At 44.9% G+C, this 15,578-nt stretch overlaps 2 protein-coding genes across 6 annotated transcripts in view; one reads left to right on the top strand and one right to left on the bottom strand.

The window, feature by feature from the left end:
- Positions 1–11,944, bottom strand: part of LOC138286607 (zinc finger protein 664-like) — a 73,854-nt gene extending 61,910 nt beyond the window's left edge. For 2 of the 5 annotated variants that reach the window (XM_069227038.1, XM_069227035.1), the window contains exons 1-2: positions 11,748–11,944; positions 8,725–8,843 (exon numbers count right to left, since the gene is read on the bottom strand). In XM_069227038.1, the coding sequence (XP_069083139.1) occupies positions 8,725–8,763 (39 nt within the window). In that variant the 5' untranslated portion in view covers positions 8,764–8,843; positions 11,748–11,944. Of the gene's footprint in view, positions 1–8,724; positions 8,844–11,301; positions 11,600–11,624; positions 11,717–11,747 lie in introns of those variants that run through there. The other 3 variants (XM_069227037.1, XM_069227036.1, XM_069227039.1) reach the window with 3 other exon arrangements.
- LOC138286355 (zinc finger protein 845-like) overlaps positions 11,931–15,578 on the top strand; it is a 367,802-nt gene continuing 364,154 nt past the window's right edge. Inside the window, exon 1 of the mRNA XM_069226512.1 lies at positions 11,931–12,120. Within this exon, the coding sequence (XP_069082613.1) occupies positions 12,097–12,120 (24 nt within the window). The 5' untranslated portion in view covers positions 11,931–12,096. The remainder of the gene's footprint in view (positions 12,121–15,578) is intronic.

Consider the following 15,578-nt stretch of genomic DNA (forward strand, 5'->3'; position numbering starts at 1 on the left):
GGAGCCATGTAGACATTGAAGAGGGTGGGGCTAAGTGAGGATCCCTGGGGGACTCCGCAGATGGTCTTGGTGGCTCTTGACAGGAACGGTGGGAGGCGGACTCATTGGGTTCCGCCTGAGAGGAAGGATGTGAGCCAGTTCAGAGCTTTGTAGTGGATTTCAGCGTCGTGGAGGTGTGTGCGAAGTGTGTGGTGACAGACCACGTCGAAGGCTGTGGAGAGGTCAAGGAGGATGAGGGCAACGGTTTCACCTTTGTCGAGCCTGCTCCTGATGTCGTCGGTGGCAGCGATAAGAGCGGTCTCGATGCTGTGGTTCTTGCAGAAGCCAGACTGGGAGATGTCGAGTAGGTTGTTGTCCTCTAGGAAATGAGATAGCTGGCTGTTGACTATCTTCTCGATGACTTTCGCAGGGAAGGGGAGTAGGGAGATGGGCCAGTAGTTTTTGAGGTCTTCGGGGTCAGCTTTGGGCTTTTTGAGAAGGACGTTGACTTCGGCGTGGTTCCGGCTCTCCGGGAAAATGGCGGATTCAAAGGAGCTGTTGATGGTCTGGAGCTGGGGGGCGATGATTTGGCTGGCTTTATCGAAGACGTGATGAGGGCATGGGTCGGCGGGTGATCCGGAGTGGATTGTGCTCATGGTCTTGGTAGTTTCTTCGTCGTTGGTGTGGGTCTAGGCATTCAGGGTGCTAGTGCGGATGGGTGCATTGGGGTCGGCGTTGGCAGTGGTGGGAAGCGCCGCTGTGAAGCTTTCATGGATGTCTGTGATCTTGCTGTGAAAAAAGGTGGCGAGGGAGTCGCAGAGATCTTGCGAGTGTGGGGGGGGGGTTGGCAGAGCAGGATTTGGGGTTGGTGAGTTCCTTGATGATGTTGAAGAGCTCCTTGCTGTTGTGTGCGTTGTTGTCAATTCGTTCTTTGTAGAAAGCTCTTTTGGTGGTCCGGATGAGCTGGTGGTGTTTGCGTATGGCTGATTTGAGGGCGGCGTGGTTGCTTTCTGTTTGCTCTTGGCGCCAGATCTTCTCGGCTTTCCGGCATTCCCTCTTGGGGGCTTGAAGGACTGCGTGAACCAGGGATCTCTCTTGCTGGTGCGGGTGTTGGCGGTTTTTCTGAGTGGAACGAGGGTGTTGGCGCAGGCGTCGAGCCATTGCTTGAGGTTGAGGGCGGCGGTGTTGTGGTCGCTGGTGTGGGGTGGAGGGGCGTGGGCAGAGATCAGTTGGTCCTTGGAGATCTTGTTCCACTTGCAGTGAGGGTTCTGAAGCTGTTGGTGGTGGACGGTGGATTTCTGAAAGGAGAAATGGACACAGCGAAAGTCGGTCCAGTGGAGTTTGTGGTGTGGGTGAAGGTAATGTGGCTGCTGGTGGAGAAGGTGGCTTCGAGTGTGTGGCCGGCTGAGTGGGTGAGCGTAGTAACGAGTTGCTTGAGGCCGAGTTTGGCGAGGTTGTCCAGTAGGGCTGAGGTGTTGCTGTCGTCTGTGTTCTCCAGGTGGAAATTCAGGTCACCAAGGAGCATGTAATCCGTGGAGGTGAGGGCGTGGGTGCGGATTGTGTCGGCGATGGCGTCGCAGAATTGTGGGCGGGGACCCAGGGGCCTGTAGACGAGGGTTCCTCTCAGGGTGGTACTGGTGTTGATGTGGATCAGGAAGTGCAGGTGTTCAGTGGCATCTAGGGCGTCATGGGTGTTGGTTGACAGCCTGATGGGGCTCCTTTGGACTATGACTAATTCTCCTCCTGGTTTGTTGCTGCGGTCTCTTCGGGTGATTTTGTAGCCCTCAGGGATGGCTATGGCGATGTCGGGTTCCGAGGAAGGGTTCATCCAGGTGTCGGTGAGGAAGGCGATGTCTGGGGAGGTAGATGTGAGCAAGTCCCATAGCTCGGCGGTGTGCTTGTGGACGGAGCAGGTGTTGAGGAGGATGCAGCTGAGGTGGTTGTTGTGGGTGGTGATGTTGTGGTGCTTGGTGAGTTGAGCGCAGGAGAAGTTTCAGGTTTGGCACGAGAAGGGTCCATGGGTGTGCCTAGGGGAGGTCTGGACGCAGGCGGTGGAGCGGCCAGGGTTGAGTGCGAGGAGTTCTTCTGCGGTGTAGCGCATCTGGCGGCATGAGGGGTTCCTGGGCCAGGGGGACAGGTGCTAGGCGCAGTCACAGAATGGCTTGCCTCTGGCACGCCAACGCCGCACAGCACCCGCCATTAAGAAGGGAAGGTGGGATGGAGGAACAGCTGGAAGGCAGGGAGGGGTGGGCAAATGGAGCACGAGGAGGGCGGGCCGCAGGAGACGCAGCGGGGGGAAAGGGAAGAGGCAAAAAATGGCAAAAACGGACTGAAAAACAAAAAGGCAATAAGCAGAGTGAGACACAGTAGAGGCAGCAAGACAGAGTCAGAAAACAGAAAATGGCACAGAAATGTGAAAAAGTGGCACAAATAACACAAGGACAAATAACAGGACACACACACACACAATTCTTACGGCAACCACTAGACACAAGGGATGAGGCGCAGGCGGGTGATGGAGGCCCTCAAACACGCGGCAGTAGTGAGGGCGGGGTCGGGACACGGAGGCAGACGGGGAGCTGCGCAGCGTGTAGAGAGTGAAACCTGGCCTTAAAACAGTTAAAGGGGTAACTCTGTGCACAGCGCAGGTGCCGAAATTAAGAAGGGGAGGTGGGAGGGAGGAGCAGCTGGGAGGCGGGGAGCGGTGGGCAAATGGGGCACGAGGGGGTGGGGCCGCAGCGGCGGGAAGAGGCAAGAAACGGCGAAGACGGATGGAAAAACAAAAAGGCAATAAGCAGAGCGAGACACAGGAAAAGCAGCAAGGCAGAGTCAGAAAACAGAAAAAGGCACAGAAACGTGAAAAAGCGGCACATATAACACAAGGACAAATAACAGGACACACACCCGATACTTACGGCAGCCACTAGACTCCAGGAATGAGGCGCAGGCGGGTGCCTGCGGGTGGAGGGCCTCAAACTCGCAGCAGTAGCCAGGGTGGGGTCAGGGGCACAGAGGCAGACAGGGGGAGCTGCGCAGCGTGTAGAGAGTGAAACCTGGCGTTAAAACACGCCATGGGTCACTCCCGGCGGTCTGGCGGTGCCCGAGTTCCTAATCCACCACGGCAGCGCTGCATGCAGGATTACAACCTTGTTCTCCCCCGCCTTTTCATGGCGGTGCTGGCAGAGAACAGGTGCAGGGGACCACAGGGAGGACCCTGCACTGCCCATGCACGTGGCACAGGCAGTGCAGGGCCGCCCCTGTCCAGCACTGTTGCAATGTTCGTGGTCTGCTTTGCTGACAGTAAACATTGCAAGGGTGCTGGTGCACACTGCTGGCTACAGAATTGCCGCTGGCTTGATTACGAGCCGCAGACAATGCTGTAGCCTGTTTTCCGCTAGTCTAGCGGGAAACTCTTAATGGGTCATGCGGGGAGGTAGCCAGAGTGGCGGCAACCTCCCCGCCAGAAGTTTGGCGGACGGTGAAAACTGCCTGCTGAATTCCTCATCAGGCCCTCAGAGGCCCCTTGGACAATAATTACAAGAGATTTGATGAATGAAGGGTAATCTGACTGTAGAAAATGATCTGTCACGGTCTATCATTTTGGCAAAAGCACTTGATGGCATATGATTGAGATGGTAGGTTTGTCAGGATGTCAGGATTAACTTGAAACTGAAGAAAGGAGTGCAGACAAAAAGTTATCTGTGGCCTTTAAGGGAGTTAATGTATTAGGTTAGAAGGATTTGTGGAAATTCAAGACTATAATATTTCCCAGGAGCAAAGAAGATGCTCTGTAGTTGTTGAGTATGACAAGGGAGGATGGTTAATTGAGCATTTTCTTGATGTATTTCCTAATTTATTGATGGGGTTCCCTGGTAAAAAATTAAATAGCAAAACAATGATATACATATAATACAGGTGTGGAGGGGTGTTCCTTTGAATGTGAGAAGCGATCTGAAGATTCTCTTTGTCAATCTAAACAAGGAAGGCATGAAAGAGGAGAGACTCATCTGAATGGTTATCTCCTATGGTTTTAGCCAGAAAATGAAACAATTCAAGACTTTGTATGGATCTCAGGTCACTGAATGGAAAAAATATTATGACTGTCATGCCCTTTCAAATATAAATGAGTTTGTTTCTATCCTGATGGAAGCCAAATAGTTCTCCACCCTCAACCTATGTTCTAAATACCATCATTTGTTAATGACTACTGATTCTAAGCAGCTTACAACTTTTTGACACCACTTACTTTGTAGAAATTCAGGGGCATGCCCTTTTGCTCGGCTGTAGCTGTCTCAGAACTTCAAACAGCCATTTTTCACATATTTAGAGACACTGAAATATATGTAAATTCATTCAAGATGACATTCTTGTTTATGCTTAGTCAGAGGGGTAACAAGTGGATCACATGAAGGAAGTATGCAGACATCTTAGAAAAAAAGTGTGACCCTTAGGGGTCAAAAATATACTCTTTTTGTAAATGAAGTGAAATATTCAGGGCCTACATTGTCTGGAAATGGTTTTGTGCTTAAGGCTTCACTTGACAATGCAATTAAGAATTCTCTACCTCCAAACAATAAAGAAAAGCTAATATCTTTCACTGGTCTTCATATATTATATTAAGTTTGGTAGTAATTTTGTGCAGAAAATGGAACCAATGAAACTCTTATAGAAAAAATGTTTAATTTTCGTGATTGGAGGTACAATAAAGGGCCTCTGAGCAAGTCAAGGACATTGTTGAGACACTGACTCTCAAACGTTATTGTGTAAGCAAGAAATGAGCGATAACAGTGGATGCTAGTAAGTATGTTGTGGTTGCTGTTCTCTCTCAGAGCAGAGTAGAAAAAGTTCAATGTTGCAGTTATGTCTAGGACGCTGAACGCTACACAATAGATTCATGCAGCAATTGAGATCCAACACAGCATGCGTGCAGTGTAACATTTCCACAACTACGTGTGGGGTGACTGTTTTTTGTAATTGTATTTATATAGCGCTTGCTACCAGAGACGTTGAAGTGATTTTCAGCACTGTACCATGCTACTCCAGAACTTGAGGGATTAGTATAAGAAAATATGAGATGTTCATTTGGAAGTCTGTTAGTTTGATTGAATAGGATAAAGGAGGTATAGAGGAGGAAGAGTTTATATAGTTTTATTTGGAAGACCCTAGTAGGATGAGATTTGGGATTAGTCAAAAGATGGAAGAGTCTAGAAAGGGTTATTAGGGAGAGATCATAGTTTTAAAATGATGTTTGGAATGAGTCAGAGGGATGCAGGAGGAAACAGACTAGGAAGTGTTATTTTGGAGATCATAACAGTAAAATGAGGTTTGGGGTGGGTCAAGGAGAGATGGAGTAGGGAAGGGTCTAGAAACTGTTACATGGGAAATCATAGTAGTATAATGTGGTTTGGGCTGAGTCAATGAGGGCTAGAGGAGGGAGGAGTCAAGAAAGGGTCTTAGGGAAATCATAGCAGTAAAATGAAGTTTGGGATGAGTCTGAGAGTGGAGGTAGAGGATTAACAGACGTATAGTATGAGATAGAGTAGAGCACTGGAGATAGTTGAAGGCTTTGTTATTCCTTGTAGAAGTAGGTAAAGTAATAGATATATGACCACATAGAAATGGTATACACGTATAAGGAAAATAATATAGACATTCAAATGTTATTGTATAAAGTTTCATGAGTGCATGTATGGCGAGACAGTTAAAAATTCAGACTTTCAGGTGTTGCTGTGCGTAAAGTACATAAAGCTAATTTATTTCGGTATTTTCATTTTTTTTTATATGTCCACAATATTTCAAGAGTGGAGCACTTATAGATACAAAAAATGTTATAATCATATTTACATATTGTGATAGGCAAACTAAACAGAGACCCATAAGCATCTAATCAATAACATATGAAAACAATGCAGCGACCTATATACATGTTATGCATAAAATAACATATTTTTTAACTTAAGTAATATCTACACTTCTTAAGCAGGCCTAAAGAAAATATAATTTTTAAACCATTAGTAATATATATATGTAAAGAAATGCACATATCTAAATACCTACAATCAAATTATATGTTTACATGCACAAATGTATACTGTATGTTTGTAGTTGAGTGTTTTGGTTATGCAGGAAAAGGCCAACTCTTCAGTAGTCTTCTTAAGATAAGATAATTATCTGTGGCTCTAATGTTTGGGGACTAATGAATTCCATACTGTGGTTGCTTGAACAGAGAAAGATGTAAAACCCATGGGTCTTTTTTTAATGCTTGGGTTTTGAGGTGAGGTGCAAATCTGGAGCACAGGTTCCTTTGTAGTATGTATTTGGTAATTTTGTTCCTAATGAAAAGGGGTTGTGTTCCATATATTGCTTTGTGGGTGATACAAAGCCGCTTGAAGGGAGACCTTCTGTCAACTGTCTAACAATGTAGGGGCCTCAATGTAGTGAAGATGTTGGCTTTTGGCTTTAGATATAGGAGTAGTCTGGCAGCAGAGTTCTGAATTTGTTGTACTCTTTTCCATAGATAAATAGATAAAGATGATCTGTGGTAGAGGCCACTGGTGTAATCAAGTTCAGACAGTACAAGAGAGATGGTAGCTTGGATCTATTATGAAAATCCAAGGTGGGGGAAGATGTCTTCCTAGTAATGAACCCCGACCTTGCTATCCTGTCCACTTGGGCATTAACTGATACTCTGGAGTCCATGGTAATTCCAACATGTATTACTTTATTACAGATAGTCAGGCCAGGCACAGAGTGGGTATTAATTTTTCCAATCGCTATGTGTGAGTTTTTCAGCTTTGTAAGCATTTAATTTGAGGTGGCTCCATGTCATCTGCTGATTAAGAGCTGTGAGGCAACTGAAGATTTTTGAGTTTTCAATGTATCTGGGGCTTTCCAGTTTGAGAATTATTTGTGTGGCATGTGCATAATTGTAGAATGTGAGCTGAAATTCATTGATCATTGCCAGTAATGACTTCATGTAGATGATGAAAAGCATGGGTGAGATGATAGAGCGTTGAGGGACCCCTGCTTTTGTGAAGTACAGTTTGGATGAGAAGAGAGTACAGAAAACTTTTGTCCTGTTTTGAACCTAGGATCTGATCTAGTTACAAGCAGATCCCTCTAAATCGGCTTCGTAGTCATTGGACTAGTGTGTCATAGTCAACTTTGTCGAAGGCAGCTCAAAGGCCTAAGAGAAGGAGTACAGCAACCCTGTTATTCTCTACTGTGTTTTTAAGGTCATCCCAGATGGCGATGAGGGCAGATCATGTGTCTCTTTCTAGATGGAATCTTGTTTGGAAGTCAGAAAGTATGAATTGTGACATCTGAGTAAATGTTGATCTTTCTATCAGTTTACCTAGGAAAGGTCCATTTGTAAATTGCTCGGTAGTTGTTTGGGTCATGTGGGTCCTGGTTTGTTTTCTTTAATAATGGGCATATGTATGCCTTTTTTAAGTCTTCCACAAAGATTCCTGTAGGAAAATAATTATTGATGGTTTTTCTTAGTGGTGTGGGTTCAGACATAGTTAAAATAACTTTCTTGAAGATCTGTGGTGGACAAGAGTAAGAGGGGCGGCCAGCTGGCCTGCTTGCTTTAACCAGATCCATAAATTAACTATGTGAATGTTGTTTGAAAGAATGCAGTAGCTGGATTGGCTTACCATTGTAGAGGATTGCTGGAAATTGGTTAGTTCTGGTGGTTTTCCTTTGTTCTAAACAGGAGTCCAACATGTTTGCTTTGGTTGTGTAATGACTTGCTACTTTGTTAGTAAATTCTTGAGTCATGGGATGTGTTATCGCTGTGCATTTAGGTTTACGAAATGCATTGAAACTTTTACAGAATTGCACATTTAGCATTTTGAATTCTGTCGGAATAGTACCTTTTTTGACTTGTGCATTCTATTACATTTGTGTAGGTGATGCTTGCCTTGATTACTATTTGAGCCAGGTGTGTTGCAGATTGCAATCTGTTGTTTATCTTTTTCAGTTCTGCATTCCTACAATGTGCTTTTATTTTGCCCTGTTTGGTTGTTCTTAGTGATATTAGAATAGCAAATGCTTCCTGCAGCCAAGTTTCTGGTCAGAATTTACTGCGTTTAGAACTTTGCTGGAAGTAGGTTGTGTTTCTAAGTATTCAGTATTCAAAATGTCTTCTCAGTTCTTCAAAATCTTTTGTTGAGAATCAATTCCCAAATGCACCCTTCTTAAGGAAAGAGGTGGTTAGTGTGAGGGAGTCTTTTTTTAAATATTATCTAACATGTGTGTCAATTCCTAAGCGCATACTTTTCTGTCTGATGTTGACACTATTACTAGCAGAGTTAAACACAAGACTCCTGAAAAACTCATTTGATATTAACTACCTTATCTTTGTCATTTTCTGTGTAGTTGGTACGTTGTTTACTTTTCCTTAAAGAAGATTTCCACCTTCTTCTTTACATTCTTTAATTGTTATTCTTATAAATCATTTCTTCTCTTTGTTATATTTACTTATATCTTCAAGAGGGAAGAATTATTCTGTTGTTTCTTTGGTTTAGCTACTTGTTAGGCTGGCACGTGGATCGTCCTATTAAATTCCCTTAGTTGACAGTTGATCTGTCTGTTGGGCACTGTGCTTGTTTCAAGCAAGACTTAAGTCTATACTAACTCAGATCCATGCCTGTTATAATAAGATATGCTAAGGTTCAATGATTATTCTATATGTGTGGTAAACATTACGTCAAAATATACCCTTCACAGGCTATTACTCACTTTTAATTCCTGCTGGTATAAATTTTTCCTGGATTTCATCGTAATTTTACAGCCGAAAATATTGCTGAGTTGCAAATGAGTATGAAGTAAAATAAAGATTCAAACGCAGCTCTTTCTTCCTTTGGGACAGAAGAAAAGAAAAAGGTTTAAAACTTAGACACAAACACTCCTCCCCTCTCCCCCATTAGTATTGAAAAAAAAAAAAGGGTACAAGCTCAGATACACACGGTCCTCCACTGCCCTCAATGAACACTGCAGACGAGAAAGAGCCCTTTAGCATATAAAGATCACTCTCTATAAAGCACACAGAAAAGTACCACACACGTGCACAAACACACACACAGTTACCTCCCCATGAGCAGTACATAGCCACAAGAGACCAGACATGTGCACCTCATGTCTTCTATCATCGATACAAAAATATAAACTATCCTGAGCTCCCGCAGATGTCAGGGGAATGTGCTTCCTCTAGATCAACAGCAGAGAGAACCGAAGACTAGACCCACGCCTCTCCCTGTGGAGAGTAGAGTAAATACCCTCCAGGCAGCCGCTACAGCACAGTGAAGTAAGAGCCCACACAGAGAGACACGTGAAAAACATAAAGCCCTTGCCATACACAGGACCCACCTCGCATAGTATAGGAAACAGCTCATAGAGACACACAGCTAGCTTCCGCCCTGTGAACAGCACATCCAGCCTAAAACCACACAGCTCCCTTACTCCAAATATACAGTAGAGTGGAGCCAAGAAACAAATATAGCTCACGCAATACATAAGTACTGTAGAGTAGCGCCAAGAAAGACATACAGCTCCCTCTCTTCATGGGAGCACTGTGGAGCCCAGACACAAATACCTCTCTATGTAGAGTCGAGTGAGTAAAAAGAACAGAAATAAAACATTATACTGTAACTCTACTTTTGTAAGGTACACCGTCATTCATTAAACTCTTGTTCGAGCTATAGAAAAATAGTAAAAAAAAAAAATAAAAAAAAAATAAAACACATCTCGTTTTTATGAACAGATATTCAGAAAGAGTACTCTCCAAACACCGCATAAACACACGCCTGTGAAAAGCAGAAATGGAGCCCGCTCTGTCCCTGTAACAGTACAGTAGTACTCAAATGCACAAATCACCCTCACTCCCTCTGAAGAGCACAGATGAGGCAACATAGAACACCCCTATTTATTATTTAAGGCCTATTCATTTTTGGGACACATTCGATGGCGGATTTCCTCGGTATGTCCGAGCCTTACTGATGGTCAACCCGGTTCTACATCTCCTGACTCTGCAAAGCATTCTCTTACTACCCAGCACTACTGTATTTACCAACACCAGAGAGTCCCCTTAGGTCACCGGACGATGGTTGGAACATATTTACAAATTAAAAAAAAGATTAAATAAATATTTTAGCAGAGCCCAGACATACAACTCCCTAAAGACAGCACAGTGTAGCCCAGGCACAGAATGCACTATAACTTCCTAAGAACAACAGATGACACACAGCTCCCCCTCTCCTTGTGGACAGCAGAACACTGACACACACAGCTCATCCATTAAAGCGACGAAAATAGTGCTGAGACGCAGACAGAAGTGAATTGGACGTTGCCAGCTGTATCCGTGTAATGGTGCTGCACGAGGAGAGACAGGCAGACTGAATCCAGCTGTACCTGGTGGGGGAAGGGTAGCAACTGACCCCAGCAGTACCCGGTGGTAAGCAGACTGGACCCAAGAGTACCCCATGGGTACCGGGGAGGGTGGGAGGCGAGGCAGACTTACTCCAGCAGTACCTGGGAAGGGGAAGACTGATCCCAGCAGTACCTGGTGATAAATAGACTGGACCCAGGAATACTCAACGAGTACCAGGAAAAGGCAGACTGACCCCAGCAGCACCTGAGGGGAAAGGCAGACTGGCTCCAGAAGTATCTACAGGACAGACAGACCCTAGCAGTACCTGGGGGAGGCAGACTGGCTTCAGCAGTACCTGGGGTGCGAGGCAGACTAACTCAAGCAGTACCTGGGGAGGGGCAGACTAACCCCAGCAGTACCTGGTGATAAGCAGACTGGACCCAGGAATACTCCACAAGTACCAGGGAAAGACAGACTGACTCCAGCAACACCTGAGGGGAAAGGCAGACTGGCACCAGCAATATCGAGAAGACAGACAGACTGACCCTAGCTGTTCCTGGGGGGAAGCATAATGACTACAGAAGTACGTGGGGGAGACAGACTGGACCCAGGTGTACCCCACGAGTACCAGGGGAAGACAGACTGACCCCAGCAGCACCTAAGGGGAAAGTCAGTCTGGGTCAGAAGTATCTAGAGGACAGACAGACCCTAGCAGTACGTGTGTGGGGGGAGGGGGGGCAGACTGGCTCTAGCAGTACCTGGTAGGAAGCAGAATGGACCCAGCAGTACCCCACGAGTACCAGGGACAGGCAGACTGACCCCAGCAGCATCTGAGGGGAAAGGCAGTCTGGGTGCAAAAGTATCCAGAGGACAGACAGACCCTAGCAGTACGTGGGGGGCAGACTGGTTCCAGCAGTACCTAGTACGAAGCAGACAGACTCCAGCAGTACCTGTCGATAAGCAGACTGGACCCAGGAGTACCCCACGAGTACCAGGGACACGCAGACTGACCCCAGCAGCATCTGAGGGAAAAGGCGCACTGGCCACAGCAATATCTAGAGGACAGACAAACTGACCCTAGCAGTACTTGGGGGCAGCAGACTGACTCCAGCAGTACTTTGTAATAAACAGACTGACCCCCCCATGAGTAACTGGGGTGAAAGGCAGGCTGACTCGAGCAGTATTTGGATGACAGACAGACTGACCCCAGCACTACCTGGTGGGAGGAGGCACTCTGACCCTAGAAGTAACTGGGGGGGGGAGGGTGACTGACCCCAGGAGCACCAGGAAGACAGGTAAACGAACCCCATGAGTACCCTGAGCAGTATTGAGGACCACTCAGCACTATGGACCACTCAGACTAAGGCTGTACCAGTGCGCATGCGTAGTGCTGTACCGTTGCTGATGGGAAGTCGAGTGCGCTGATCCCGATTCGTGGGGAAACACCGGAAACGTGCCGTTCAGGTACAAAATCTGTTGCATTGGCGGCAACTCGTCCTCCACGTGTTCATAAAACTGCTCTGCGCCGAGGACGCGCTCCCCGTTAAGTGCTCCCGCGGGTACATGTGCGCATGCTTCCTGTTGACATGCGCTCTGCGCATGCTCGGCAGAGCGGCGTCTGGCGCAGGCGCAGTGGGGGCCTGAATCCTGTCCACCTGGAGGCTGCCGAGGGTCGTTTGTAGTCTCCCGAGCATCCCTGCCGCTACCTGCAGACCCCAGCGGGGACCACTGACCGCACGAGAGCCATGTCCGGGCGGGGGGCAGACCCGGTGAGTCGTGGAAGCAGCGAGCGGGGTGTGAACGGTGCAGGGGAGGAGAGGAGGTGGGACAAGATGAGGATGGGGGAGGGGGCTTACCTACGACCTACAGATCCCCCTCTGTAAGCCCCTTCTTGGCTGTCCCAGCACCCACATTCTGCTGCAGACTTCAGTGGGACCCCCTTCCAGCAAACCTCCACAGGGCATACATTCATTTATAGAGAGAGTTTGGAGTTACTATAGTAAATCTTGTCCACAGTTCTCCTTTCACATTAAGTTTAAGAACATGCTTCATAGTTATCGTCTAACTTGTGTGGTGCGCAGATGTTTTCGGGTTTTTTTTATACCTTCAATTGCCATGTGCATTATTTAGAGATGTATTCAAGTTGTATCCTTCCAAGTGCTAAAATGTGGGACTGCGGTTGATTTATTTCTGCTTGTTGCAATGAAGAACATCTAGCAACCCACTCTCATTTGTTCTTCCCAATGATATTTACCATATTATAAACCAACATGCCTTATTACGCTTCACAAGGCTCACCCTCTTTACAAACCTGCATTATCGTCATAAAAAAAGTTTATGCTTTATTCAGTTTTATGGGATCACCCACTTAATTATTGCACTTTGCCCTAATTACCAAGTCAACGGGTTGGCAGGTACCCATAACAAAATCCATCAATTTAAAAAGAAATCAGCTTGAACATTTAATTGCTTAACCTTAACTTATCAGGCACTTAATGTTTGTGTGCCGAACTAAATTGGGTTACTGGGTTGTTTAAAATATCCAAATTGCTAACATACTTGCATATACCAGATAACGATACAGAATCTTTCAGCAAACCTCCAAGTGTCTGTGGGAAATCCCACTTTTATTATTGTACATTGAATATGTTTTGCAAGATCGTCCACAATTTTAAGAGATGCATTTCTTGAATCAAATAATATGTTCTCCACTTTATTTCATCCGTGTCACTTTTAATATTTTTCATACAGACTAATGTTGAGTTTCATTAAAATCTTCCTCCAAACACGTTTAGTTCCAAAATGTATACTTCCACAGAATTTCCTGAGCACTGGAAGTAATTGAAACATATATACGCTGTTATTTCACCACCTGGATTTGCGGAGAGGCTAAAGAGTTAATTGTAGTGTCCAGAAAAAGATGCTAATTTACTCACATGTCTTAATTATAAAGATAGATTTCTTCAGTACGTTTATTCAAAGATTAAAGATTCAAATCAGGCGTTTGCAAAAGTTCCTTTTGCAGAAGTACCAGCACTTTTCAGTAGAACATCCATACCAGTAATGGACGTTTAAAACTACAAACGACTAAGCATCAGTTAGTTGGAGGATTAGAGGACTGATGCAAAGAAAGTGAATCCATAACCTAATTAGTGTTCTGTCCACCAGACTTGGTGGCAACCAGTACAATAAGATATCCCTTAAACAAATGTCAACCTGTGGGATAAGGTGATGAATGCTTCAGGGATATTTTGCATAAAAATAACAATTGACCCCCTCAAATCTCCTTCTGTGGTGTGTTTTTCGAAAATAACAAGTGGTTTCACCAACCAATCTCTATTTAAGGGGTATGCCTCGAAAAATCATAATCGTGTTACTACACCTGCAGGTCAAGTAACTTGAATAGTCTACGCAACCTAACTGAAATGTACTTGACCCATAAACTGGTCTCAAATTGTGTAGTCCTAGGCAAATATTTTATTTTACAGAGCAGTATTTTTCTTAATTCTCACAAGTGCACCTTCGAATATGTGAGTTCATCATTTCTGCTGAACAAAAACATCTCTTTTCTTTGATTAAATAGACTAAACATTTGCTCCATGCATAATACGAATCTAGCCCACATATGGGATACACATGATCCCTGATTTGCCTCTTAGTTTACTAATAGCATTGCCATCATGTCAAGGGTAGGAGTATTTCTCAGTTCATGTTTAAACATTCCCTTTTAATAAATATATTACTAAAGCCTGATGTGGTAGCGCGATGTCATTTACAGACAGTAAATATTTCCATTGACATGGCCAAACACGTGTTCATTAACTTGCAGCTTTACTGTTTATACTATACAGTGTATTAACAATGCTATGTGAAAGTTGGGTTTCAGTACAAAACATGGGCTTTCACAACTACCAAAATATATTTTGAAATGTTGTACAGTTTACCTATTAGCTATTTTAAATGTTGTGTGTGAGGGAAAATCTGATACCATACAGCCTCTTGTTTCACACTCTTTCTACAGCAGGTTAGACAGTTCACTTTACAAAATTCTAGAACTCTGCAGTCAGAGAAGTAAACTGACTTCCGACATATATCTCTGAACACAGAGCAAATGTGACAAGATAAATACAAGATTTAAGGTCATCTTTATTGCTCCTTCACTTTCTGAGTGAACAGAACACCAGTTCTTTGTCAACTCACCATAATGGGCGACTAGGTCCTAAATATAGCTCAACCTCATAAAATTTGACTTGCCAAGTTGAGTAGGCGAGTAGATTTCTCGAGGCCTGAGGGGGTTATTTAACCAAGGAGTATATTCCCTTGTTGAGCACTCACTCTAAAAATGAAATAGTGGACGAGCTTGAAGGTGCAGCAATGGCAGGATTGCAATCCCTAGAAACTCTTCTGCCAGGAGATAGAGTTGCCATTTTAGCGCAGTGTGGGTGATGTAAACAGCACTCATCTGCTGGGGTATAGGTCAAGATCGGGGGTACAGCAAGGGCAGGACTGCCCCAGAAACCTTTCTGCCAGGAGATGTAGCTGCCATTTTGGCATTGAGTAGGTGCATATAAGCAGCACACAATGCCTGGGGTGAGGGACACCCCCGGGAACGTGCCTGTGGCAAGAGCAGGCCCATCCAGTTCTAGGCTTATTTCCCCTCTAAAATCTGCATTTCTATTTCTGTGGTTATATTAAAGAAACATTTAAACACTCCCCGGAAATCACGTGGACACTCATACGGCCTTGAAGAATAAAACTTGTAACTGGCTTTCAAATAGGGTGGGAAATGCTGATCAGTTCTTTAAAGAGATCCTATTTATTCGAAGGGTACATTGGATTGGACATTTAAACATTTCTTGTGCTGGAGGTTGTATTGTAGTTAAGTTTAGCAATCAAGGTTTTGCTAATTTTGTTTTACAAAAAAAAGTCCATCACTGCAGTACACAACTTTCCTGCATCTCAGTTGTTCCCTTAGGCTGCTTTTAGAGACCTGCTGATACTAATTCTTGCAGGGATTCATCAAAACAATCTGTGGTTGAAGGGCAGAATGATGTAATATGTCAAAACCTATAACCGTTTTGAAGTAAGATTGATTAACAGCTTAGATTAATTTACTGGACTATGCCAAGAGGTTTGTGTTTCTTCCCCTGATATCAGGGCTGTGGAATATAGGGATACTAATCACCTTAAGGGCATGGGTTCATACCCTTGGCCAAAACAACAGCTT

Source organism: Pleurodeles waltl, chromosome 3_2 (assembly GCF_031143425.1).
Source record: "Pleurodeles waltl isolate 20211129_DDA chromosome 3_2, aPleWal1.hap1.20221129, whole genome shotgun sequence".
NCBI lineage: Eukaryota > Metazoa > Chordata > Amphibia > Caudata > Salamandridae > Pleurodeles > Pleurodeles waltl.